This window comes from Ranitomeya variabilis, chromosome 8, assembly GCF_051348905.1.
Source record: "Ranitomeya variabilis isolate aRanVar5 chromosome 8, aRanVar5.hap1, whole genome shotgun sequence".
NCBI classification, from domain to species: domain Eukaryota; kingdom Metazoa; phylum Chordata; class Amphibia; order Anura; family Dendrobatidae; genus Ranitomeya; species Ranitomeya variabilis.
Genome location: NC_135239.1, coordinates 210959202 through 210984925, shown reverse-complemented (window position 1 = coordinate 210984925; position 25724 = coordinate 210959202). Strand labels below are relative to the sequence as shown.

General features: G+C 44.5%; 1 protein-coding gene across 5 annotated transcripts in view; it reads right to left on the bottom strand.

The window, feature by feature from the left end:
- The window catches only part of RAD18 (RAD18 E3 ubiquitin protein ligase), a 232811-nt gene extending 207315 nt beyond the window's left edge, over positions 1 to 25496 (bottom strand). The window contains exons 1-3 of one of the 5 annotated variants that reach the window (XR_013218460.1): positions 25212 to 25431; positions 22395 to 22476; positions 10187 to 10248 (exon numbers count right to left, since the gene is read on the bottom strand). Coding sequence is in view for 4 of the 5 variants with exons in the window: in XM_077276771.1 (XP_077132886.1) it covers positions 10187 to 10248; positions 22395 to 22476; positions 25212 to 25268 (201 nt within the window). In the remaining variant the exon portion in view is untranslated. Of the gene's footprint in view, positions 1 to 10186; positions 10249 to 22394; positions 22477 to 25016; positions 25136 to 25211 lie in introns of those variants that run through there. The other 4 variants (XM_077276771.1, XM_077276773.1, XM_077276774.1 and 1 more) reach the window with 4 other exon arrangements.
- Between the last annotated feature and the right edge of the window lie 228 nt (positions 25497 to 25724).

Genomic DNA, 25724 nt, shown 5'->3' with positions numbered 1-25724 from the left:
CCAACAACCACCGGAGGGAGCCCAAGAGCAGAATTCACAACAGTATCCCCCCCCTTGAAGAGGGGTCACCGAACCCTCACCAGAGCCCCCAGGCCGAGCCAGATGAAAGGCACGGACCAAATCAGCAGCATGGACATCAGAGGCAAAAACCCAAGAATTATCCTCCTGGCCATAATCCTTCCATTTGACAAGGTACTGAAGCCTCCGCCTCGAAAAGCGAGAATCCAAAATCTTCTCAACCACATACTCCAACTCCCCATCAACCAACACAGGAGCAGGAGGATCAACCGAGGAACAACGGGCACCACATATTTCCGCAATAAAGATCTATGGAAAACATTATGGATGGCAAAAGAGGCCGGAAGGGCCAAACGAAAAGACACCGGATTGTTAATCTCAGAAATCCAATAAGGACCAATAAACCGAGGCTTAAACTTAGGGGAAGAAACCTTCATAGGAACATGACGAGAAGACAACCAGACCAAATCCCCAACCCGAAGCCAGGAACCAACACACCGACGACGGTTAGCAAAACGCTGAGCCTCTTCCTGAGACAACACCAAATTGTCCACCACATGAGCCCAAATCTGCTGCAACCTGTCAACCACAGAATCCACACCAGGACAATCAGAAGGTTCAACTTGCCCTGAAGAAAAATGAGGATGAAAACCAAAATTACAAAAGAAGGGCGAAACCAAGGTAGCCGAACTAGCCCGATTATTAAGGGCAAACTCGGCCAATGGCAAGAAAGCCACCCAATCATCCTGATGAGCAGACACAAAGCATCTCAAATAAGTTTCCAAAGTCTGATTAGTTCGCTCGGTCTGGCCATTTGTCTGAGGATGAAATGCGGAAGAAAAAGACAAATCAATGCCCAGCCTAGCACAAAAGGCCCGCCAAAACCTAGAAACAAACTGGGAACCTCTGTCGGACACAATATTCTCCGGAATACCATGCAAACGAACCACATGCTGAAAAAATAATGGAACCAAATCAGAAGAGGAAGGCAATTTAGGCAAAGGCACCAAATGAACCATCTTAGAAAACCGGTCACAAACCACCCAGATAACAGACATCCTCTGGGAAACCGGAAGATCTGAAATAAAATCCATAGAAATATGCGTCCAGGGCCTCTCAGGGATCGGCAAAGGCAAAAGCAACCCACTAGCACAGGAACAACAAGGCTTGGCCCGCGCACAAGTCCCACAGGACTGCACAAAAGAACGCACATCACGCGACAAAGAAGGCCACCAAAAGGACCTACCAACCAAATCTCTGGTACCAAAAATACCAGGATGACCAGCCAACACAGAACAGTGAACCTCCGAAATCATTCTACTAGTCCATCTATCAGGAACAAACAGTTTCCCCACTGGACAGCGGTCAGGTTTGTCAGCCTGAAATTCCTGCAGAACCTGTTGCAAATCAGGGGAAATGGCAGAAAGGACCACCCCTTCCTTCAGAATGCCGCCCGGCTCAAGGACCTCAGGAGAATCAGGCAAAAAACTCCTAGAGAGGGCATCAGCCTTAACATTCTTAGAACCCGGAAGATACGAGACCACAAAATCAAAACGGGAGAAAAACAGGGACCATCGAGCCTGTCTAGGATTTAGCCGCTTGGCAGACTCGAGATAAATCAGATTCTTATGATCGGTCAAGACCACAATACGGTGCTTGGCTCCCTCAAGCCAATGTCGCCATTCCTCAAACGCCCACTTCATAGCCAACAACTCCCGATTGCCGACATCATAAATTTCTGAAGGCTCTTCACAGATGTGGTCTGAATCCAATCATGAATGGCCTGAACCTTAACCGGATCCATCTCTATAGATGAGGGAGAAAAAATAAAGCCCAAAAAAGAAACCTTCTGCACTCCAAAGAGACACTAAGACCCCTTCACAAACAAAGTATTATCACGAAGGATCTGAAATACCATCCTGACCTGTTTCACATGAGACTCCCAATCATCGGAAAAAATTAAGATGTCATCCAAATATACAATCATGAATTTATAAAGATAATTCCGGAAGATATCATGCATGAAGGACTGAAAAACAGATGGAGCATTAGAGAGCCCGAATGGCATCACAAGGTATTCAAAATGGCCTTCGGGCGTATTAAACGCAGTTTTCCATTCGTCACCCTGCTTAATACGAACAAGATTATATGCGCCCCGAAGGTCAATTTTAGTAAACCAACTAGCCCCCTTAATCCTGGCAAACAAATCGGAAAGCAAAGGTAAAGGGTATTGAAACTTGACCGTGATCTTATTCAAGAGGCGATAATCAATACAGGGTCTCAAGGAGCCATCCTTCTTAGCAACAAAAAAAAAATCCCGCTCCCAACGGTGAAGAAGATGGCCAAATATGCACTTTCTCCAAAGACTCCTTAACATAACTCCGCATGGCGGAATGTTCCGACACAGACAGGTTGAAAAGTCGGCCCTTAGGAAACTTACAGCCTGGAATCAAGTCAATAGCACAATCACAGTCCCTATGCGGTGGAAGGGAACTGGACTTGGGCTCATCGAATACATCCTGAAAATCAGACAAAAACTCTGGAACTTCAGAAGAGGAGGGAGAGGAGATGGACATCACAGGAACGTCATTATGAACCCCCTGACAACCCCAACTAGTCACAGACATAGACTTCCAATCCAACACAGGATTATGTATCTGCAACCATGGAAAACCCAGCACAATAGCATCATGCAAATTATGCAACACCAGAAAACGACAATCTTCCTGATGGGCTGGCGCCATGCACATGGTCACCTGTGTCCAGAACTGGGGCTTATTTTTAGCCAAAGGTGTAGCATCAATGCCCCTTAAAGGATTAGGGTTCTGCAAAGACTGCAAGGGGAAACCACAACGCCTGGCAAATTCAAAGTCCATTAAGTTCAAAGCGGCGCCTGAATCCACAAACGCCATGACAGAAAATGATGACAATGAGCAGATCAAGGTCACACATAACAGAAATTTAGGTTGTACAGTACTGATGGTAACTGAACTAGCGATTCTCTTTGTACGCTTTGGGCAGACTGAAATGACATGAGAAGCGTCGCCACAATAAAAACACAACCTATTCTGACGTCTGAATCCTTGTTGTTCCGTTCTAGACAGAATCCTATCACACTGCATAGGCTCAGGCATCTGCTCTGAGGACAACGCCACAGCGCGCACAGTTCTGCGCTCCCGCAAGCGCCGATCAATCTGAATGGCCAGACATAGAATCACTCAGACCAACAGGCGTGGGAAACCCCACCATAACATCTTTAACGGATTCAGAAAGACCATTTCTGAAAATTGCCGCCAAAGCATCATCATTCCATTTAGTCAGAACAGACCATTTTCTAAATTTCTGACAATACAATTCTGCCGCTTCTTGACCCTGACACAGGGCCAACAAGGTCTTCTCCGCTTGATCCACAGAATTTGGTTCATCATATAATAATCCTAGAGCCTGAAAAAAGGCATCTACATTAAGCAAGGCCGGATTCCCAGATTCCAGGGAAAATGCCCAATCCTGAGGGTCGCCACGCAGCAGGGAGATGACAATTTTAACCTGCTGAATGGGATCACCTGAGGAACGAGGCTTCAGAGCAAAAAACAGTTTACAGTTGTTTTTAAAACTCAAAAATTTGGACCTGTCCCCAAAAAACAAATCAGGAGTAGGAATCCTAGGTTCTAAAAGCGGAGTCTGAACAATATAATCCGAAATACCCTGTACCTTAGCAGCAAGCTGGTCTAGACGAGAAACTAATCCCTGAACATCCATGCTAGCACAAGACTCCTCAGTCACCCAGAGGAAAAGAGGGAAGAAAATACAAAGCAGACTACAATGGCTCTTTCTTCCCTTCTTCTGAGATGCATTTAACTCATTGTTGGCCAGTTGTACAGTTATGATCCGGTGACCTTGGAGCCGCATCAGAGACTTTCTCAGGAGTAGGTGGAACCTGTACTGACCGCAAACCCTAAACTAACACCGCAACTAGAAGTAGCCGTGGGATGTACCTAACACGTCCTAGACACCTCGACACAGCCGGAGGACTAAATACCCCTATAGATGGAAATGGGAATTCTATCTTGCCTCAGAGCAGAACCCCAAAGGATAGGCAGCCCCCCACAAATATTGACTGTGAGTATAAGAGGAAAAACACACGCAGGCAGAAAAACAGGATTTAGCAAAAGAGGCACTTCTAGCTAAATAGAAAAGGATAGGACAGAATTCTAAGCGGTCAGTATTAAAATCCTAAAAATATCCACAGCAGATAATACAAATATTCTATATCTAACTAAAGACATAGAAAGTATATCTGCATCTCTTGAGAATCCAGCATGACTGAAAAATCCAAACAAAGTCTAAGCTGGACAAAAACACAATGGATTGCACTGAATTGCAAAGCACACTGCATGTGTGCACAGAGACAAAAACAAGACACTTATCTTAGCTGAATTGGCAGCAGGGCATGAGGAGCCAGAGAGAGATGCAATCCCTCCTAGTACAATGGACAACTGGCACGGACTCATGGATCCTGCACACCTAAATACCTAATAGAGCTGCAATCAGCAGAAACACCTACCCGGATTACAACCCCAAGACAACTGCACTACCACCAACAACCACCGGAGGGAGCCCAAGAGCAGAATTCACAACAGTTGGGCCAGATGACTCAGGAGGTCCCTTCCAACTCTAACATTCTATGATCCTGCCACCTTTGCAGAAAAGCCCCCAAAACTATGATGTTTCCCCCAACATGCTTCACTGTTGGGCTCATCCATCTTCTTCCTCCAAACACGGCGAGTGGAGTGGATACCAGAATGTACAATTTTGGTCTCCTCTGACCACATCACCTTCTCCTATGCCTCCTCTAGATTATATAAATGGTCATTGGTGGACTTCAAACAGGCCTGGACATGTGCTGACATGAGCAGGGGACCTTCTGAGCCCTTCAGGATTTTAATCCTAACGGCGTAGCGTGTTACTAATGGTAATGTTTGAGTCTGTAGTCCCAGCTCTCTTCAGGTCATTGACCAGGTCCTCCCGTGTAGTTCTGGGATGATTCCTGACCGTTCTCAGAATCTTCCTTAGCCCCTTGAGGCAAGATCCTGCATGGAGTCCCAGACCGATAAAGATGGACAGTCATCTTGTGTCTCTTCCATTTCCTAATAATTGTGCAAACAGTTGTTGCCTTCTCACCAAGCCGCTTGCCTATAGTCCTGTAGCCCATCCCAGCCTGGTGCAGGTCTACAATTTTGTCCCTTATGCCCTTAGACAGCTCTTTGGTCTTGGCCATGGTGGAGGGGTTGGAATGTGATTGAGAGTGTGAACAGGTGTCTGTCATAAAGGTAATGAGTGCAGAGTAGGAGGGCTTCTTAAAGAAAAACCTAACTGGTCTGTTTGAGTCAGAATTCTTGCTGTTGGTAGGTGCAATATACAGGAAATTAATTATTTAAAAATCACTTAGTTTTTAACTTTTAGATTCTGTCTCTCATAGTTGCAGTGTACCTACAATAAAAGTTAGTTTTACGGTTTTTCTATTGTATCAAATACTTATTTCATGCAAATTATGTAAAAATCATACAATCATTATCTGGACTTCTTTTTAAGATTCTGTCTCTCACAGCTGAAGTGTACCTATGAAAAAAAATTAGACCTCAATTCTTTGTAGGTGGGAAAACTTGCAAAATTGGAAGTATATCAAATACTTATTTTCTCCACTGTATGTGATGTATACAGTCTCGGTGTCTCACTTCATAGGAGAATACAGTTGTACAAAGATGGCGGATGTGAGGTTGTATGCCATAGTGATCATTGGCTGGTTGTAGAGGAGCTAATCAGGTGTTACACGGATCACAATCATTTATGTGCGGCTGTCAGAGATTAAACAGGTCATCTACATGTAGCTACCACTGCAGTATTTGTTTTTTTTTTTGCTTCATCATTCTGCTTCAATTTTCCAAAGCTGCAGCAAAAGCTTTGCAGTTTTACAGCAGCAAGAAAAAAAAAAACAACATGGCCACAATGCGTGATCACAACCTTAATGGCAGGTGTAATCTGTGCTGTGGGGTATATCATATGTCGAAAAGGGTGAAAGGGAACCTGTCAGCATGGAAATCCTGTGCAATCTACACGCTGCATATTACTGAGCAGGAGCTGTGGATCTCAATGAGGCATTAGGAGTCCAGTGGGCGGTCCAAACTAATGACCAACAGGGATCTTTGCATGCATACATACACAGGGAGGACTTTAAATCACTGATTAGGACCACCTACTGGACTCCAAAAAATAAAATACAGGTGATACAGACTCATGCGCCACCAGCAGTTCTGACATTATGTCCAATATGACAAGTTCCACTTAATGAAATCTACAATTCTCTGCTATCAGATCTTTTAGGTAGATGCTGGTTGTAGTGTAGAAAACACAAAAAACTACCAGACCCTGGAACAGGACACATAGGACATATATAGTGTCTAGAGCAGCAGGTATAAGTGCCTGTTCACGATCTGCTGCTTTCCTTGGCATCACGCTCTAAAAATCCTTGTTACAATAGGAAGCAATGCAGGTTAGAACAAGAAAATGAAGCGGCAGCTCGACAGTAAGAGCGGCCGCGGTAACAAAAGAGAAGAACTAGGGACTTGATCTGCATTTCTATTATAATCAAAGTAAAAATGCCGCTGATCGTCATCAGTCGGAAGCAGGAACCATAAAGGAGCGGCCATTATTAGCGAAAATATAGCGAACCCAAATCTGAACAAGAGACGACTACAGGAAGAAACCTGCAGAATGGTCCTTTAAGGCATCGCTGGAACTTGTGGTGTCTCTGCAGTAAATGTGCATGTAATGGCTCAGAGTCAGAGGAAGGACGGATCATCCATGTAGCACAGAACCTGCCTCATCTATGGCGGTGGACAGAACGTGCCTTTGTACCGCAGCTGCAGGTCCTTCCACCAATCTCAATCAATGAACATGGAAATACTTGTAAGCAATTTACTGCATCGGAAGAACCATCTGGGCAGCGAGTTCCTGCAATGCCGGCTGTGCAGAAGTGCGACTCCTCCTGGGTAACCAATAGCCGGGGAACTTAAAGCAGTTCCCTTATTTTATACCTGCTGAATGGCGACTAATATTTGTGTTACGTCTCGCTCACATGAGCTTATAACATGGCCGAGGGCTGTGTCATGTTTTATCGGATAGCACGTCATCATTGTAACACTATGGGGCAGTGCAGATCACAGCTCAGATCATACTTTCTCATGCCAATTCGACATGAGGAAAAAAAAAAATGCAGCATGTTGCAAGTGTCTTAGCAAATTGGAACACGCACAACCATTCAAGTCTATTGGTGCATGTATAACAGTACTGCACCCAGATGTCATCCGAGTGCAGTCAGACAACCACTACTCAGACAGTGGAGAAGATTGATGAATTAAGCTCTTAGTCTTCTCCGTATCCGTACTGGGATACTCATGACAGAACAGCAGAGCCCAGTTACCTGTCATCAGCATAATCGGCCTGACACTCTTCCATGAGAGAATTGTCGCTCATGTGACCGTAACCTTAAAGTTGATTACAAAGTTTCTAGCACATAAAAACACTATTATTCCATTCATTCACCAGTTTTTACAGGCAGGAGCACAGCTGTATTAGCAGAGCTCCTGCTTGTAAAATTATTTAACCCCTTCAGATGGATTTACATCGTGGGACTTGACTAACGCAGGAGAGGTATGGGATATTGTTGTTTTTTTTATTTTAACTTTGTTTCAGGTGACAATGGTCTTCAATGGGATTGAGCGTATAATAAAGATATAACAACACCATGTGTATTTATTTCATTAAAAATACTTTTTTCCAAATGTGTGTTTCTTTAACCCTTTATTAATATTGGATTAATAATGGATAGGTGTCTTATTGACAACTCTCCATTATTAACCAGGCTTAATGTCACCTTACAATAGCAAGGTGACATTAACCCTTTTTATTACCCCATATCCCACCGCTACAGGGGGGTGGGAAGAGAGAGGCCAAGTGCCAGAATAGGCGCATCTTCCAGATGTGCCTTTTCTGGGGTGGCTGGGGGCAGATGTTTTTAGCCAGGGGGGGCCAATAACCATGGTACCTCCCTAGGCTATTAATATCTGTCCTCAGTCCCTGGCTTTACCACTCTGGCGGAGAAAATTGCGAGGGAGCCAACGCCAATATTTTCCGTGATTTAACCCTTTATTTTAACAGCTAGAGACACAAAATTTTGCACACATACACTTCTAACATTAGTAGTGAGGAAAATGTAAAAAAAAAAAAAAAAAAAGAAGGGATATGAGATGGTTTACTGTATGTAAACATGTCTCTTATCATGTCGGGTTTGGGAAGGAGAAAGCAAAAGCCAGCAATTGAATTACCGGCTTTTCTGCCATCTAGCGCTGTAATATAATAATAAATAAATATATATATATATATATATATCTCACTATATGTGTTTTTTTTGGCCATAATACGCAGAAAAGTTCCTGAACATTGATCTGTATTCAATGCGAGGATGCGATTTTTTTTCTACAAAAATTATCCGTGTGTCATCCGTATGGCATCCGTACGGCGAGATTTTCTTGCCGGCTTGCAAAATGGACAAGGAATGGATCCATGGGCTCAAATATTGTGAAAACATATATATATGGATTATTCAGACATGTGATTTTTTAACGTACAAGAATTGAGATCGATTATTCTGATAAGAGTGTACTACGAGACTCATCCGATTTTCTTGCACTTGGAAAATGAGGGAAAAAGAAAAACACAAAAATTTCTCCACCTTCTCTGTCCTTACAGTCTATTCAAATCGGACCACATTAGGATGCAAGTGCGATCCAATTTTTTTCACAAACCCATAGACTTGCAATGCTGATTTTGATCCGATCCGCAGATAAAAACTGGACATTTCCGATATTTTTAGAGGACAGCACAGTCATCAGAAAAAATAACAATTGGTCTCATATAATATCATAGGTACGAGAGCTAAACGTGAAAATCATAGATAGCACTTCTATACAAAAAAACGGAAGGCTGCATGAGGCCTAAATGAAAGCTTACCAAGCAAAAGAAAAGTCCTCATACAGCGTCACAGTGACAATAAAAAAAGCAAAAAGCAAAAAAAAAGTATGGGTCTCAGAAAATAATAATAATAAAAAAATAATGTTTGGGGTGGCTGAAATCGCACTGACTTCAAGGAGCATGCTAAAAAGGAAATGCATAAAACAACTGCAAAGTTGTTGATTTTTTTCACCATTTCACTGCCTCTATAAACTATTTTTGTTTTTCAATGCAAATATAGGGGAAAAAAATTATTCTAATATAATTCTAATCTGCATCACTTCCACTAAAATATCAACAACAAAAAAAATCTGTTATACGTATATTTTGACAGAAAAAAAAAAGATCTGACTTTTGGAAAAATTAAAGGGGGAAAACGCTAAATTGAAAAATGGTTGCGTGTTTAAGGGGCTTATTATATGTGATTGAATACAATGATACCTCTGCACTAATCCGTACCTCCCACTCCCGACTCCAAGACTTCTCCCGTGCTGCGCCAATCCTCTGGAATGCTCTACCCCAAGATATTAGGACCATCCACAACTTGCATAGTTTTAGGCGCTCGCTCAAAACTCATTTGTTCAGAGCGGCCTATCACGTTCCCTAATCAGTCATTTTATGTTTGCGTGTGTGTGTGTGTGTAGCCCATTCACTATCTCCATCTACCCTCCACCCCCTGAAGATGGCTGTGCCATCATTGTAAATACATCATTGTAAATAAGCTCCTGTACTCTGTATCCCCCCCACCTCATTGTAGATTGTAAGCTCTCACGAGCAGGGGCGGCTTATATCGTCTTATTTTGCTTTATTGCTGTATTGTTAACATTGTTACCTATGACTGTTGTGTTTGAAACTGTTAAACTCTAAAGCGCTGCGGAATATGTTGGCGCTATATAAATAAAGATTATTATTATTATTATTATTATTATTATTATTATTATTAATGATGATTAAAACCTCTTTAGGCATCATGCTGCGATTTACAGATGGAACACACAAAAAAATGCATTTTAGGTGTTTGGCAAAGGATGTGGCCAATAAGGCAACCTGTAAGACCGGCGCAGAGGTAAGAAATGACATGGCAGATGTAAGAACGTACCACACAACAGGTGGGACACTGCGTCTTGTAGGACAGAAACTTCCTGATGCAAAGGGAACAGTCTGTGAACAGAAGGAAAAACATGTTATTGCGGCATAGAAATCAGTACGTTGTAGGTTCACAAACCTGACGGGAAAAAAAACAAAAAAACTTCAAAAGTACAAAAACCATAGCGAGTATTTTTCCAGAATCAGCTCGAATTGCTGCTCCCACGGGACACGTCCTTGTGCTAATTGCTGGGGGGCGATGAATGCCACTTAACCCCCTCCACAAGCGGAGCTTTGTTACCAAGACGCACAGACGTTGTCACCGCCATCGCTCGCTTCGAGACGGTGAATTGCAATCACTTACATTTTGTTCTCGCTTCTTCAAAACTCATCAGGTTCATTGAAATACAAGAGAAGCTGAAGATGTACTGGAGAAATGGAAAAACACAACATGGATCCCTACAGCGCTGCCCCCAGCCATACCCACTCAATAAACGTATGGGGCGACCGACAGCGAGCACTCGCCGATACACACCACCATTGTAAGGCTCGCTATACAGCCCAGCAGCATCCGATCATCAGGTCACACACAATCTACATCTAGCACATCATGGTGTTACTAGAGCAGAACATCACGTCCCAGGAACACGGCGCTCGCCCCATATATTCTGCTGTAAACAAACAGGCGCAACATAACAAAAACACCCACTGAAAATGTAACACTGCGTAAATAAACTCACATAATATGTATAGACACCAGAGGAGGTTACACGAATAACCACAGAGTATACAGACTCACAAATTAGATCTTTATTAAACGTTAAAACCAACAAAAACTACAGTAGAAACAAAGGCCGCAGAGCAGACAAATAGAGCCGCTATATGGTACAAGCTTCATAGAATAACATGCTCTCATTACTTCACATTCTATGGTACATGGGACAATATAAGGGGTAAAGCATCCCAAACTGTTTAAATGACAGATTTCGTTATCAAAGCAAGTACTTACATAGAATAGTTCTCCTTCTTATATTTTTGTGCATAGGGGGATACTATAACTAGTATAATATTGCCTCTATATACGAGAATATAAATAATATAATACTGCCCCCAAGCACAAGAATATACCTACTATAATACTGCTCCCTATGTACAAGAATATGACTACTATAATACTGCTCCTATGTACAAGAATATAACTACTATAATACTGCCCCTATGTACAAGAATATAACTACTATAATACTGCCCCTATGTACAAGAATATAACTACTATAATACTGCTCCTATATACAAGAATATAACTACTATAATACTGCTCCTATATACAAGAATATAACTACTATAATACTGCTCCTATGTACAAGAATATAACTACTATAATACTGCCCCTATGTACAAGAATATAACTACTATAATACTGCTCCTATGTACAAGAATATAACTACTATAATACTACCCCTATGTACAAGAATATAACTATTATAATACTGCTCCTATGTACAAGAATATAACTACTATAATACTGCCCTATGTACAAGAATATAATACTGCCCCTATGTACAAGAATATAACTACTATAATACTGCTCCTATGTACAAGAATATAACTACTATAATACTGCCCTATGTACAAGAATATAATACTGCCCCTATGTACAAGAGTATAATTACTATAATACTGCCCCTATGTACAAGAATATAACTACTATAATACTGCTCCTATGTACAAGAATATAACTACTATAATACTACCCCTATGTACAAGAATATAACTATTATAATACTGCTCCTATGTACAAGAATATAACTACTATAATACTGCCCCTATGTACAAGAATATAACTACTATAATACTGCCCCTGTGTACAGGAATATAACCACTATAATACTGCTTATATATACAAGAATATAACTACTATAATACTGCCCCTATGTACAAGAATATAACTACTATAATACTGCCCCTATGTACAAGAATATAACTACTATAATACTGCCCCTATGTACAAGAATATAACTACTATAATACTGCCCCTATGTACAAGAATATAACTACTATAATACTGCCCTATGTACAAGAATATAATACTGCCCCTATGTACAAGAATATAACTACTATAATACTGCTCCTATGTACAAGAATATAACTACTATAATACTGCCCTATGTACAAGAATATAATACTGCCCCTATGTACAAGAATATAATTACTATAATACTGCTCCTGTGTACAAGAATATAACTACTATAATACTGCCCCTATATACAAGAATATAACTACTATAATACTGCCCCCTATGTACAAGAATATAACTACTATAATATTGCTCCCATGTACAGCAGTATAACTAATACAACATTGCCCCGGATGTACAATGATACGGGACTCAATGCCACATTATTAATTAGTAAATCACTGGTCAGAGTAGTGATATTTCTGTTATTGGGACATCATACATAATATTTTGCTTTTTATTTGTAATATTAATATTTTTCAATCATGGGAATATTATGGTTTTATTAAGCAAGACAAGCTCCATAACAAATTTATTAAATTCTAGAAAGAAAATTATTCTTTAGTACATTGCACCATTAATTTTATATCTAATGGGGATTAGGAAACTGTTCAGTGCAGCAATAATCCTGAACTCTTGTTTTCTGCCGTAGGGAATGCAAATGCAAAAAAAACATTTAGAAAATGAGCAATAATGTCTCAGTTACCGCGGCTCCAGGAATAAAAGCGCTGTGAGTCCAGTTACAGAATTTACCAACTTTACGATGCGAGTAGCTGCTTTTTTATGTGCTGCATTGATTTCATACACAGGGAGAGTGCTGCGCATGATATAAATAAACATGAGCGATAAACGGGTTTGTGAGACATTGCACACAATTAGTCGCTGCTTTCGTCAGCATTTAGGGGAGATTTATGAATCCTGAAGTCATAAATCAGATTTAAGTAATGGAGAAATTTACATCTCGGAGTCAAGGCTGGAGCATCGAATATGCTCATCACTCTCCGGTAATGGCAGGCCGCGATATGGAAAGCTTTCTATAGGTCATGATTCTCACAGAGAGCCAGATTGTGGCCACAGTGGGATTTAATTAACATACCGTAAATGATAAATGTGACTTTCCTAAACCTCAACTTAACTTCAACTTCCTAAAACAAAGCTCCACGCAGCATTATCTAAAATGCTATTTTTATGGAAAGGGAGGAGACTGGAAGGGAGATCAGCGCCAAGGGAGGAGACTGGAAGGGAGCTCAGCGCCAAGGGAGGAGACTGGAAGGGAGCTCAGCGCCAAGGGAGGAGACTGGAAGGGAGCTCAGCGCCAAGGGAGGAGACTGGAAGGGAGCTCAGCGCCAAGGGAGGAGACTGGAAGGGAGCTTAGAGCCAAGGGAGGAGACTGGATGGGAGCCGAGCGCCAAGGGAGGAGACTGGAAGGGAGCCGAGCGCCAAGGGAGGAGACTGGAAGGGAGCTGTGCGCCAAGGGAGGAGACTGGAAGGGCGCTGTGCGCCAAGGGAGGAGACTGGAAGGGAGCTGTGCGCCAAGGGAGGAGACTGGAAGGGAGCTGTGCGCCAAGGGAGGAGACTGGAAGGGAGCTGTGCGCCAAGGGAGGAGACTGGAAGGGAGCTCAGCGCCAAGGGAGGAGAATGGAAGGGAGCTGTGCGCCAAGGGAGGAGAATGGAAGGGAGCTCAGTGCCAAGGGAGGAGACTGGAAGGGAGTTCAGCGCCAAGGGACGAGACTGGAAGGGAGCTCAGCGCCAAGGGAGGAGACTGGATGGGAGCTCAGCGCCAAGGGAAGAGACTGGATGGGAGCTCAGCGCCAAGGGAGAAGACTGGAAGGGAGCTCAGCGCCAAGGGAAGAGACTGGAAGGGAGCTCAGCGCCAAGGGAGAAGACTGGAAGGGAGCTCAGCGCCAAGGGAGGAGACTGGAAGGGAGCTCAGCACCAAGGGAAGAGACTGGAAGGGAGCTCAGCGCCAAGGGAAGAGACTGGAAGGGAGCACAGCCCCAAGGGAGGAGACTGGAAGGGAGCACAGCGCCAAGGGAGGAGACTGGAAGGGCGCTGTGCGCCAAGGGAGGAGACTGGAAGGGAGCTGTGCGCCAAGGGAGGAGACTGGAAGGGAGCTGTGCGCCAAGGGAGGAGACTGGAAGGGAGCTGTGCGCCAAGGGAGGAGACTGGAAGGGAGCTCAGCGCCAAGGGAGGAGAATGGAAGGGAGCTGTGCGCCAAGGGAGGAGAATGGAAGGGAGCTCAGTGCCAAGGGAGGAGACTGGAAGGGAGTTCAGCGCCAAGGGACGAGACTGGAAGGGAGCTCAGCGCCAAGGGAGGAGACTGGATGGGAGCTCAGCGCCAAGGGAAGAGACTGGATGGGAGCTCAGCGCCAAGGGAGAAGACTGGAAGGGAGCTCAGCGCCAAGGGAAGAGACTGGAAGGGAGCTCAGCGCCAAGGGAGAAGACTGGAAGGGAGCTCAGCGCCAAGGGAGGAGACTGGAAGGGAGCTCAGCACCAAGGGAAGAGACTGGAAGGGAGCTCAGCGCCAAGGGAAGAGACTGGAAGGGAGCACAGCCCCAAGGGAGGAGACTGGAAGGGAGCACAGCGCCAAGGGAGGAGACTGGAAGGGAGCTCAGCGCCAAGGGAAGAGACTGGAAGGGAGCTCAGCGCCAAGGGAAGAGACTGGAAGGGAGCAGAGCGCCAAGGGAGGAGACAGGAAGGGAGCCGAGCGCCAAGGGAGGAGACTGGAAGGGAGCCGAGCGCCAAGGGAGGAGATTGGAAGGGAGCCGGGGAGGGGGGGTGTCGGGGGCAGAAGTTTTGAGATACAGGACAGGTGCCTGCAGGAGTGGAAACAGAACAGAGTAGGTGCCTGTGGAAAGATGTAAAAGGGGCAGAAAAAAGCCTGCAGTGGGAGAGAAGTGGGGTGGAAATGGCACCGAAGAGCCTGCAGGGACAGAGTAGAAAAGGAGCCTGCGGGGAAAGGGCAAAAAAAATAGGAGAGTGGCTTTCTCTATATTCTGCAAGGAGGGCAGGAATGTGTATGGAGTAGTCAGGAGAAACAGCTGTCAGCCAACTACTCTCTATGATATATGGGTATGTTCAAGCAATTTTTCTTTCCATTTAAGGGATTTTCAGAGCAGAAACAAAAACACCTATTGGTTTTCAACTCCTGTTGTGTTTTGAGAGTTTCTATTCCAAAAGCTCAGGAAAAAAAGTTAGAATGAACAACCCCTTAAAGCTTGTTCACACTCTGTTTTTACTGTGGTTTTCAAGGGTAGGCTAATATATATATTAAAAAAAAGCTATACTTAATGGTACAAGTAAAGTGAATAAGATTTCTGACATTCCTCTTACTTTTTTTGTGGACTTGAACAATCTCATCTGCAGCAAATATATGACGTGGCAAAAAAAATGTTAATATTCAGTGTTTTTCCTGACAAGACTCGATTATTTGCAGCAAATTTTTCCAGCGCCAAAAGCCAAGTGTGCATGAACCCTTAGGGTTCCTTTATGTAGACAACAACCAAACACAGACTTCATTTTTTCTTGGAATCACTGTATCACGACACTGTTGTCAGGTGTCCCGTGACCAGGGGCTCCTTCCCTGTCCCTAGTGGTATGCTCCCTAGCTCGCCCTGCTCCCCGGATTACTTCTGATGGTGAAGATGGCGGGGCCACGTACCTTGCCTTAGCTCCTGAATCCGCCCTCAGTCTGTACCCTTCACCCACCCAAGAAACAGGGAAGTAGTAGTGCACCGTCGTACATCAACCTGACTAACAAGGTACTAGTAACAGGGGTAAATACCAAACATACAAATATACTCACACAAATAACAGAGGAATGCATTGGGGCATGGATGATGGGGTTAATCCAAAGTAGGAAAAGAAATAGAATTATCACACACTCAAAACCTAGCAAGTCACAGACAAATCCACCAAATGCCTTTCTCCAATAACCACCACCAACAACCTCCAGCCATGAAGTAAGCTATCTCTGCCAAGGAGTGCTAGCCAGGACCCACAATACATAGGGGATGGAGTGGCTAACAGTGCACAGATGAGAGCTTAACCTCTCAACGGAGCAGATTAACCCCCTGCACTGCCAAAAGATATTTACACTGTTAATTAAAAGGTGAAGCTCTTCTAATCAGTGCAGGAGTAGGAGAAATCAGACGCTAAGGTCTTCTGGCTCCTCTCTGTCGCGGTAAATCCATGACAAGGGTTAGCACTGTAGTCTTGCAGTAGTGGAGAAACACCAACATGGAGAGTGCATGCCGCTTTTGTGGGTCACGTAACTTTGTTTCCTAAAAAACTGGTGCGAACAGGAGTGTAAGATATAAAATTATGAAGCTTAAAAATCTAACATTGGAACAGAGAGCAACACACACTGTGAACTCTACTCTATGATGACAGGTATGATACGCGACTCCAGCTTAGCTGCAATGTCTACTGGAGCCTGCGGAAGCCTGGAACCTACATTATATGTTATTAGAGTCCTAGTCTCTTCATTTCAGCTTCATGACAATGGTTGCAATGTACAAACTCAGTGCAGACCCGTAGAAGCGCTACACCAGTGCGAAACGGCCGTCGTCAGAGCCTGCACACTCCTATCTTCACACCCCCCCGAGCCATGAAGGTTTTATTATGTGACTGAATAAAGGACAAACCATTTTAAGGATTGGCGAGTGCTGCCTTCTCTTCTTTGTCACATGGACTGCATTTCTATGTTTTTTCAGAGGAGCACCCGAGATCCGGAGGCTAAGCTTCAATGAGCACGCTGCGTGTTTTGATCCAGTGAAGTCGGTGGTGCTGTCTACTATTTATCTTTTGACAGACGCATGATCCGTGACTCCAGCTTAGCTGCAACGTCTATTGGAGCCTGCGGTAGCCTGGAACCTACATTATGTCTGAGTCCTAGTCTCTTCATTTCAGCTTCATGACAATGGTTGCAATGGACAAACTGAGTGCAGATCGGATATCTCCTACAGCTAGGAAAGAATGGAGCACCAACTTCTGGTAAATAAACCACTGGAGACAAAAGGAAGACTACCAGGAATTGTTTGCAGCAAAGCCATCTCTCCAATAGGGGAATAAGAATGTGAATACAGATCAGCAATAAAAAAAAAACGGATTTGATGCTGCTTTTAAAGTCTATGTAAAGTCCAATGCTAATAATTCTGAGCCATGATCACCGGTCCAACGTACCCGGTACAACAGAGAAGTCTGAAGATGCCGTCAATCCCGACAAAAACAAAACAGAGACATAACCAAAAGTGAGTAATTTGCTGGGAATCTCCTGAGCCATTTTCATTTCGGCTGGCAATGAAATACAATATCACAAAAGTATAATTGAGCTTTAAGTTGGCGCACGTTCATCGAGGATGCAGACTGATTGCCGCTAATGCAGGACAGGTGGAGCAAGACGCGAACTAGCGAGTGCCGTCCCCTCTGGCGTTTGTGTGTTTTATTATGCAAGGCAGAAATGTAATGAGCAATTTCCCTTCTCGCAGGCAGAGGATGAAGTAGGAGATTTTCCGCAATCCTCCATAAAGTGGAATAAACACAACAGAGTAGCGGCTTGTGGCTGCCCGAAGACGCCGTACATCTGCTCACCGCACATCTCAAGTGTCCGTAGCTATAAGGACACAGATCTTGGTGATGTCTTTGCCTTCACAGTAAAATATTTTTTAGTTATTTTTTGCCCAGTAAAAACAATGTGTTAAACACGTGTTAACTATTTATTAATGCTTATGGAAATGTTTTATATCATCACTGATGCAAAAAACAAACAAACAAAAAAAAAACAAAAAAAAAAAAACAGGCTCACATTTTTTTTGCAAAAATTAGTTGCAAATTTTTCAATGATAAAAGTGGGTGAAAAGCACATGGAGGGGGCTGAGCCAACAAATATTAGACAGATTTATTAAGCCAGAAAATATTGGAAACCTACACTGGTCGTAGGAGGTGTAGACTTCATTTTCTGACTTTAAAGCTAAGTTCCCATGATGACATTTTGGGGAGTTTTTCATGTTGCAGATTTTCTGCACCCATAAAGTAAAACCGTTTTTTTTCTACATTTTTTTTTTTAATTTACGCAGCATAAAAAAAAAATCAGAGTGGGAAAGTAGTCGAAGACTGTATAAAACTGCAAAAATGCGTGAAGTAGTGGGTGATTTTAATACATTTGGTACAATTTTACTAAAATTTGCATGAAAAATCCAATGTTGACCCTCAGATTTCTGCTGTTGATTTGCTGTGGGTAAGCAGCACATCCACGCAGTCTTCATCCAAAATAACTAAAGCATGACTTATTTCAGAGTCAGATTTTTTTCTGCAACAATCCAATCAGAAAATTTCCACTGTATGTGAACAGCTTAGAGAACCCGCAGATTACCAACAAATGTGATGCAGATTTTGAAAACTGTGTCAAATACAACATGTGCGAATCGGGTCTAATAATTTCTACTCCAAAACAGTCGGCAGCTAAAGAAGGTCAGACGAAATGTGCAAGAGAAAATAAAAAAAATAAAAAATCTGCCGTCCTAGTTACTGCTGTAGAGATGCAATAGAAGATGGGCATTTGCCCCAGAGGAAGCCACCCACCTGCAGCAGATCACTATTGGCGCCATTGACAGCCAGACGACAGGCGCAGTGGTGCAGCCGTGGACTTGCCCCAGATACAAAATCAGTGGAAAAATTCATGCAAACTCAATCCTGATGATCCCAGGGCTGCTTTACTCATAAGGTTTATCATCTCTGACTGGGAGACGGCAGCAATGTATGGAAATTGAGATAATGCCCCCGTAAGTGGTTACTGATGCAGAGAATAATGGAGGTCTTCACACAAGCAGCCACCACTCTCATACATCCACGTACAGCCCATACATTCCGATATGAGTATGAGCACACATGGGTGAAGCCCTCGTAGAAGTGGCCATATGTGTAAGGATCCTACAGAGGAATATGTTATCAGTCTCAGGGGGATCACCTTCTCCCTGTCCCCTGCTATACCGGAGCACGCGAAACATAAGCTTGGAAAAGATATCAAAATGGAGGGAGAAAAAAAAGAAATAAAACTAACGCTTGCTCGGGCTGAGGAGTTGGAAGGAAACATATTTTACCCTATTTAAGCAAATGTGATATATGGAATTAAGTCACATCGGGGCTGCCCCAGCGACACCGGCGCCGCCCCGGCGACATCGGCGCCGCCCCGGCGACATCGGCGCCATCCCAGCGACATCGGCGCCATCCCAGCGACATCAATGCCGCCCCAGCGACATCAATGCCGCCCCAGCGACATCGGCGCCTGGTCTCGCAGGATTCATGTGATGTTGTCAGGTCTTGCACCAATCAGTGATTGCTTTACTCCACTTCCTTTGGACGTCACTCACATTCGGAAGTAGTCAGAGAGCAACAGCTGATGCATAACAATGTCACGGGAGCCCCGGGGGGCCGGTATAGGCTCCTGTTATTTTACATGATTAATAGAGACGGGTTGTCCACACACATTGAAGGTGCTGGCAGGATCAAGGCGCACATGCAAAATTTACAAAAATGAAAACATTTTTTCCACATGCAAATAAAGCCCACAACTGCAAAAATCACTGTACTCCCCTCTATCAACAGAAGAACATGAAAATATGTGGTGGGATCTTGCCCTCCACAGACAGCTTAGTTCCCGGCTCGCACACTATTTATACAGTACATACCGCGGTAACCTATAATGGAAAAAAATCAAGATAAATATAGAAATGCATCCGTGCAGAAAGCAAGATAACAAATAGTGGAAGCTCTAATAAACCGTGTAAACAACAGATAAGGCCGCCGCTCACAATGCTACGAAAAAGAAGCGCTATTTACATCCCCCCGGTTCACATCGGCAGGAACTCGAGATAAATCACACGTGGAGAGAACTGATGTGAGCGGACTCATGGCCAGCAATTCTATTTCTATCACCCTGGTGTAATCGTGGCCGTCTGTGACCTCTCGCTGCTGATGCTCAGTGCATTCGGTGGCGGCAGATCACATGGAAACGACACGTACATGAGCAATCGCTGGTTTCCAGAAGGGTCAGGGCGAGTTCACGCTTCATATTTTAGCTGCAGAAAGTTTCCATGTGGGTTTTGAGCCGTATTCCCCTTTTGCAGGTACTCCCAAATAACCAATCCCATGAGAACCCTTCACTTCTCCCTGCCGGACACGACCCCAATGATGATGTGTGGACACATGTAACAGAAGCAGAGGTTCTGGGTCAATACACGAAATCGCTGGTGGTGGGTACCATAAGTGTCACCATAGGAGCGGCTGGATAATGGGAATACAAGTATACACTTTTTTGGAGTTCTTGAGAAACAATAATCAGTAACCGTGGATGTAGCTGTGGATCCAAGGAGCAATTCACAGCACACTCTGCAAAAGTACAAGTGGGGTGAATTTATTAGGTGAAGAAGATCTACAACATGAAAAATCCACATCACATGTTTGCTCTTTCTGTGGATTTCCAAATATGCACCACAGGTCGATTTGCTTGCAGAAAACGTCAATGCCCAAGGCCGCTGTACATCAGTCCGGTCTATGGACATCTGAATTCAGCCTAAGGCTATGTGCCCACATTGCGTTTAAGCGTTTTTTTTTTCCGCTGCAGAAACGCTTAAAAACGCATCCCTTTATTTTTAATGGAATTTCGCATTGTTGTGCAAATGCTGCTTTTTTTCCCGCAGCGGAAAAGCATCACGGAAAAAAAAACTAAGCATGTTCATTAATTTAGCGGAATTGCGGCGATTTTGCCGCTATATAATTGTATTGGGACGCATGGAAAAAAACGCACGAAAAACGCGACAAATACGTGATAAAAACGCTAAATAAACGCTAGAAAAACGAGAGCGGATTTCCTGGCAAGGGAGTCCAATTTTAATCAGGAAAATTCTGCTTACATTCTGCAATGTGGGCACTAAGGGTAAGGTTTGATAAATTCTCATCCACCTGCCCAGTACTGGACAACATGGTGGCTCAGTGGCTAGTACTGTACTATATATAGGGCGACATGGTGGCTCAGTGGCTAGTACTGTACTATATATAGTGCAGCACGGTGGATCAGTGGTTAGCACTGTTGCTTTGCAGCCCTGGGTGCAAATCCCACCAAGGACAACATCTGCAAGGACTTTGTATGTTCTCCCCATCTTTGCGAGGATTTCCTCCGGGTTCTCCGGTTTCCTTCTACACTCCGAAGACAAACTGTTTTGGGCTCACTATCTTATCCTTATCTTCTCCTATGAGGCCAGTGATGATCATGTCTAAAGCGATGTGGACAAGGTTAGTGCTTTATATGAGATCTGCACCACTTCCACCACATCTGGTTTCTTGTATTAATGCAGGATTACTATGGTGCAAACCACATCCAGGTGACCCTCTAAATTTCCGAGTGCAGCCACAACCCTATATGATGGCTTCATGAGCTGAAATGTACAATCATGGGCATATGACAGGTAATAACTGCAGGTAGTAAAGTAAAAGCTCCATTAATCCTGCTAATATAGTCTGGAAATCCTGATAAATCGGCATGTGTAAGTGACCAGTGCATGGCGGAAATGACAGCTCCTCTGTGTGGTGGCACGTCTGACTGCACACGGGGCTAAACTGCAGTCTGTGACTGGAGAAAGCAGCATAGTATAACTGGGAAACAGCACAAATGAAAGAAATCTAAACTAACCGAACCTGAACATCAGACATGACTTGATAACATAGGCGACGTTGTAGAAATACCAGCGCTCTGCTCCCAAACTGCAATTCAGCAGGGTCCATCATATAGATTATACCCCTGGACGGATCAATGCATGTCACGCGTATATCACAGTAATGGAAATGCCTGGCACGGGGAACGGAGTTTACGACAAGTGTTCCTGACTTATGCCGCTTTCTAAACAACGATTGTTATCGGTGATTGATATAGGAGGAACTTTAAGTGGAAGTCGTCTAGAAGGCAGAACATGACGGGTAATCACGAATCGTGAATGGCGCAAATTAAGAGCAGAGGTTAATACAAAGCCGTCGTTTGTCATCAGGATAATATGCAGGAGAGGGGTCTGTGTACGGAGAAATGATTTAGGAGGAAGTGATAATGGCGGGAGACAACAAGAAAACAGCTACAGAGGTTAGGAGAGTACGGCAATCAATCCGTCACTTTCACGTTTCTGGGACCCGGAGGACAGACACCGGGGATACTCACAGTTATGTGAACATTGAGGGATAATCATGGCGATGTTGAAGTAATCAAAGCAAATTCCACAGTGCAGCAAATCCTCGAGATCCTGCAACACAAATAGCGAGGGGTCAGGAAAATCAAAGGAAGAGACAAACGCAAAAATGTACTAAAAGGTAGAACGAGGGAAACGGCATGCAAGACGTGGATAAATTATATTACACTCACCTATCGCTAGATGAGCGCACTGCTCCGCATAAAACCCAAACATTAAACACGACAAGTTCCCACATTGCACCTACCAGGAAGCCTGTACCCATGTGTTTACCTAATCCGCGCCTAGCAGTACTTGTATAACGACCCGATAATGTGACTAAAACATCGACAAGGATGCAACACTAATGCGACAGGCCGAACGGGATCTGATGGCCAGGAAAGCGGTCCACGTGTAGGCGCAAAATCAATGACTCAAAATCCAGCTTGTGATTTTCCAGATGAGTTTACAAGTCGCAGTCAAATTTAATTTGTTCTTGGATTTACAAAAAAAAATTGTAAAATCTGCACCATTCTGTCACAGCTGAGAAAAAATCATCACAAAAACAAACAAACAAACACAAGACTGATGGCAACTTGAGAACTCACATATTCAAGTGCATCTTTTCGATCATTAAAATAAAAAGGTCACAGAATGGCCCAAAATCTGTACAATATTTCTACTTACAGAAAGAAAAAAAACATTTATTATTCTTCTGATAAAAATTCTTTAACACAAAGCAAGTGCAAAAGATCAGGAGCATTTCTCCGGGATGAAAGCCACATGCTGTGCGATTATGGGCTTGTGGCTTTCCTGGAAGGCACATGTTGCTAATGTTAACAGATGACCACTGACAATGTCATGAAGAATCCAGAAAGATGGAAAAACTAGAAAGACTCAGAACCAGAACTCTAATGCAGTCCACAGGATCGACTTAAATAGTGGACAATCCCTTTAAGACCCTGTTCACATCGGAGTTTCATCAGCTTCAGTGTCGCGTGCAGCGCTATTTGTTCCCCTGAAATGATTAGAGTCCATGAGGAGCCTGTAATGTGGGGGCAGACACCGTCATTATTATTTCTATTCCTAAAACATTGTAGAAATAACTGCGCACAAGTGCAGATGTGAACGGCGCCTATGACCAGGTGCACATCTGTCAGACTTGTCCAGACAATCCCTTTACCACGGAGCTGCACGCGGCCGATAATTCTGCATCCATCGTTATACACTAAGGCTACGCTCTGATGAGTTTTTGGTGATTTTTTTTTTAATGCAAGTAACCCATTTTACTTATTAGGTGCAGAAATTCTCAAACATGAAAAACTGATCGTGGCCTAAAGCTCTTCTGTCTGTAGTCACATCGGACACCTACAGAAAATCAATGAGGTGGCATCACTGCCCCCATGGTACGCACTGGAAACCACGTCTAAGCTAGAGGGGTCCAGAGACCCCCAAAGGACCTTCAGGTTCCTCCTGGTAACCAACGGGCCATTAAAGGGGTTTTGCTCTTTAAGAAGAGTGCTTGCTAGAAGCGCAGGCTACATCGTCACAGCTGCTGACTAGTGATGAGCGAGTGTACTTGTTGCTCGGGTTTTCCCCAGCACGCTCGGGGGTCCTCCGAGTATTTGTGACTGCTCGGAGATTTAGTTTTCCTTGCTGCAGCTGAATGATTTACAGCTGCTAGCCAGGCTGAGTACATGTGGGGGTTGCCTGGTTGCTAGGGAATGCCCACATGTAATCAATCTGTCTAATAGTTGTAAATCGTTCAGCTGCCGTGATGAAGACTAAGTCTAAGAGCACTAAAAAATACTCGGAGGTCACCCGAGCGTGCTGGGGATAACCTGAGCAACGAGTACACTCGCTCATCACTACTGCTGACTTCAGCGATCGTCTGCAGCGGTGATATGTGCTGTCAATACAGTGTCACCGCTGCAGCCAAAATACCGTACCGTAGCAGGGCGGAGACCCAGGAGAGCGAGGAGCTGGGTATGTTGTTCTTATAAAAGCAATGCGTTTTGAGACAACTTATGAATCTAAAGGGGTTTTTTAAACAATGGAAGTGAGCACTTTTACACCAGACAGAGAACAACGTGGCGGTCCTGGGGGTCTCACCTGCAGACCCCGAGAGCAGTGCTGCATTCGTTTAAACAGGTCCTTGCGGGGATAGCGGAGTGAGGCACTCTACGTCCGGTGGTCTCATCAGCACGACTGCGGCAATGGTGGAAGGTGCCCCGTAGCCCCTGTGTGAGCCCCCGAGCTGTACGTGCATAGTAGCAATCGTGTGAGGCCCCCCGGGGATGTACGTGCATTGTAGCCCCCCGTGTGAACCCCCCCGGGGTTATGCGTGCACCGTAGCCCCCGTGTGAACCCCCTGGGGATGTGCACCGTAACCCCCCGTGTGAACCCCCCCGGGGATGTACGTGCACCGTAGCCCCTGTGTGAACCCCCCCGGGGATGTACGTGCACCGTAGCCCCCGTGTGAAGCCCCCCAGGCTGTGTTGTTGAGAATGACCCTTTAAATGCTGCTTTGCTTTTTCTATAGTTGCTACAAACAATAAAACTCGTGTTTCCGTGACGACGTGTCCGGACTTCACATGACCTCAACCGTATCTCACCACTATGGCGCCAGATTATCAAAAGTGAGTGCAACATCCTAACAGCTCCAGGCTGGCGGGCATGCTGGGACTTCTGCTCCCTCAGGTATATAGCGCCAGCTTGTGCTGTCCGCCTCAGTTATACAGCAGACGTCTCGTCCTCATTGCTTTATATCCGTACACCCCCCGCCTCGGGAACGGACACCCGCTCCTCACCTGCACCGGACCGCGCGGCTGGCCCCTGGGGGCCCCGGTTGTGCTGGTGGTTGCCATGGTATCAGGAGCAGCCGCGCAAACGGGCCTCCGAATTTCCCGGGATCTTGTGGCCCCGCCCCCCACAATGCGCGGAGGATTGTGGGAGGATCGTTCAGTCAGCAGCAACAAAAAAAAGGCGGGAAGTGAGAGCGAGAGGCAGAGAGTGAGTGTGAGGTGGGAGGAGGAGGTGAGAGGTCATCTCCTCAGTACACGGCGCTCCTCCTCAGTACACGGCTCTCTCTCCTCTGTACACGGCTCTCTCTCCTCTGTACACGGCTCACTCTCCTCTGTACACGGCTCTCTCTCCTCTGTACACGGCTCTCTCTCCTCTGTACACGGCTCTCTCTCCTCTGTACACGGCGCTCCTCGGTAACGGACACATCACAGTAGGACAAGGTGTCTTCTCAGTACACGGTCACATCTCTACATGGCATCATCTCTACACAGACACAGCACGCAACATCATCTCATTAC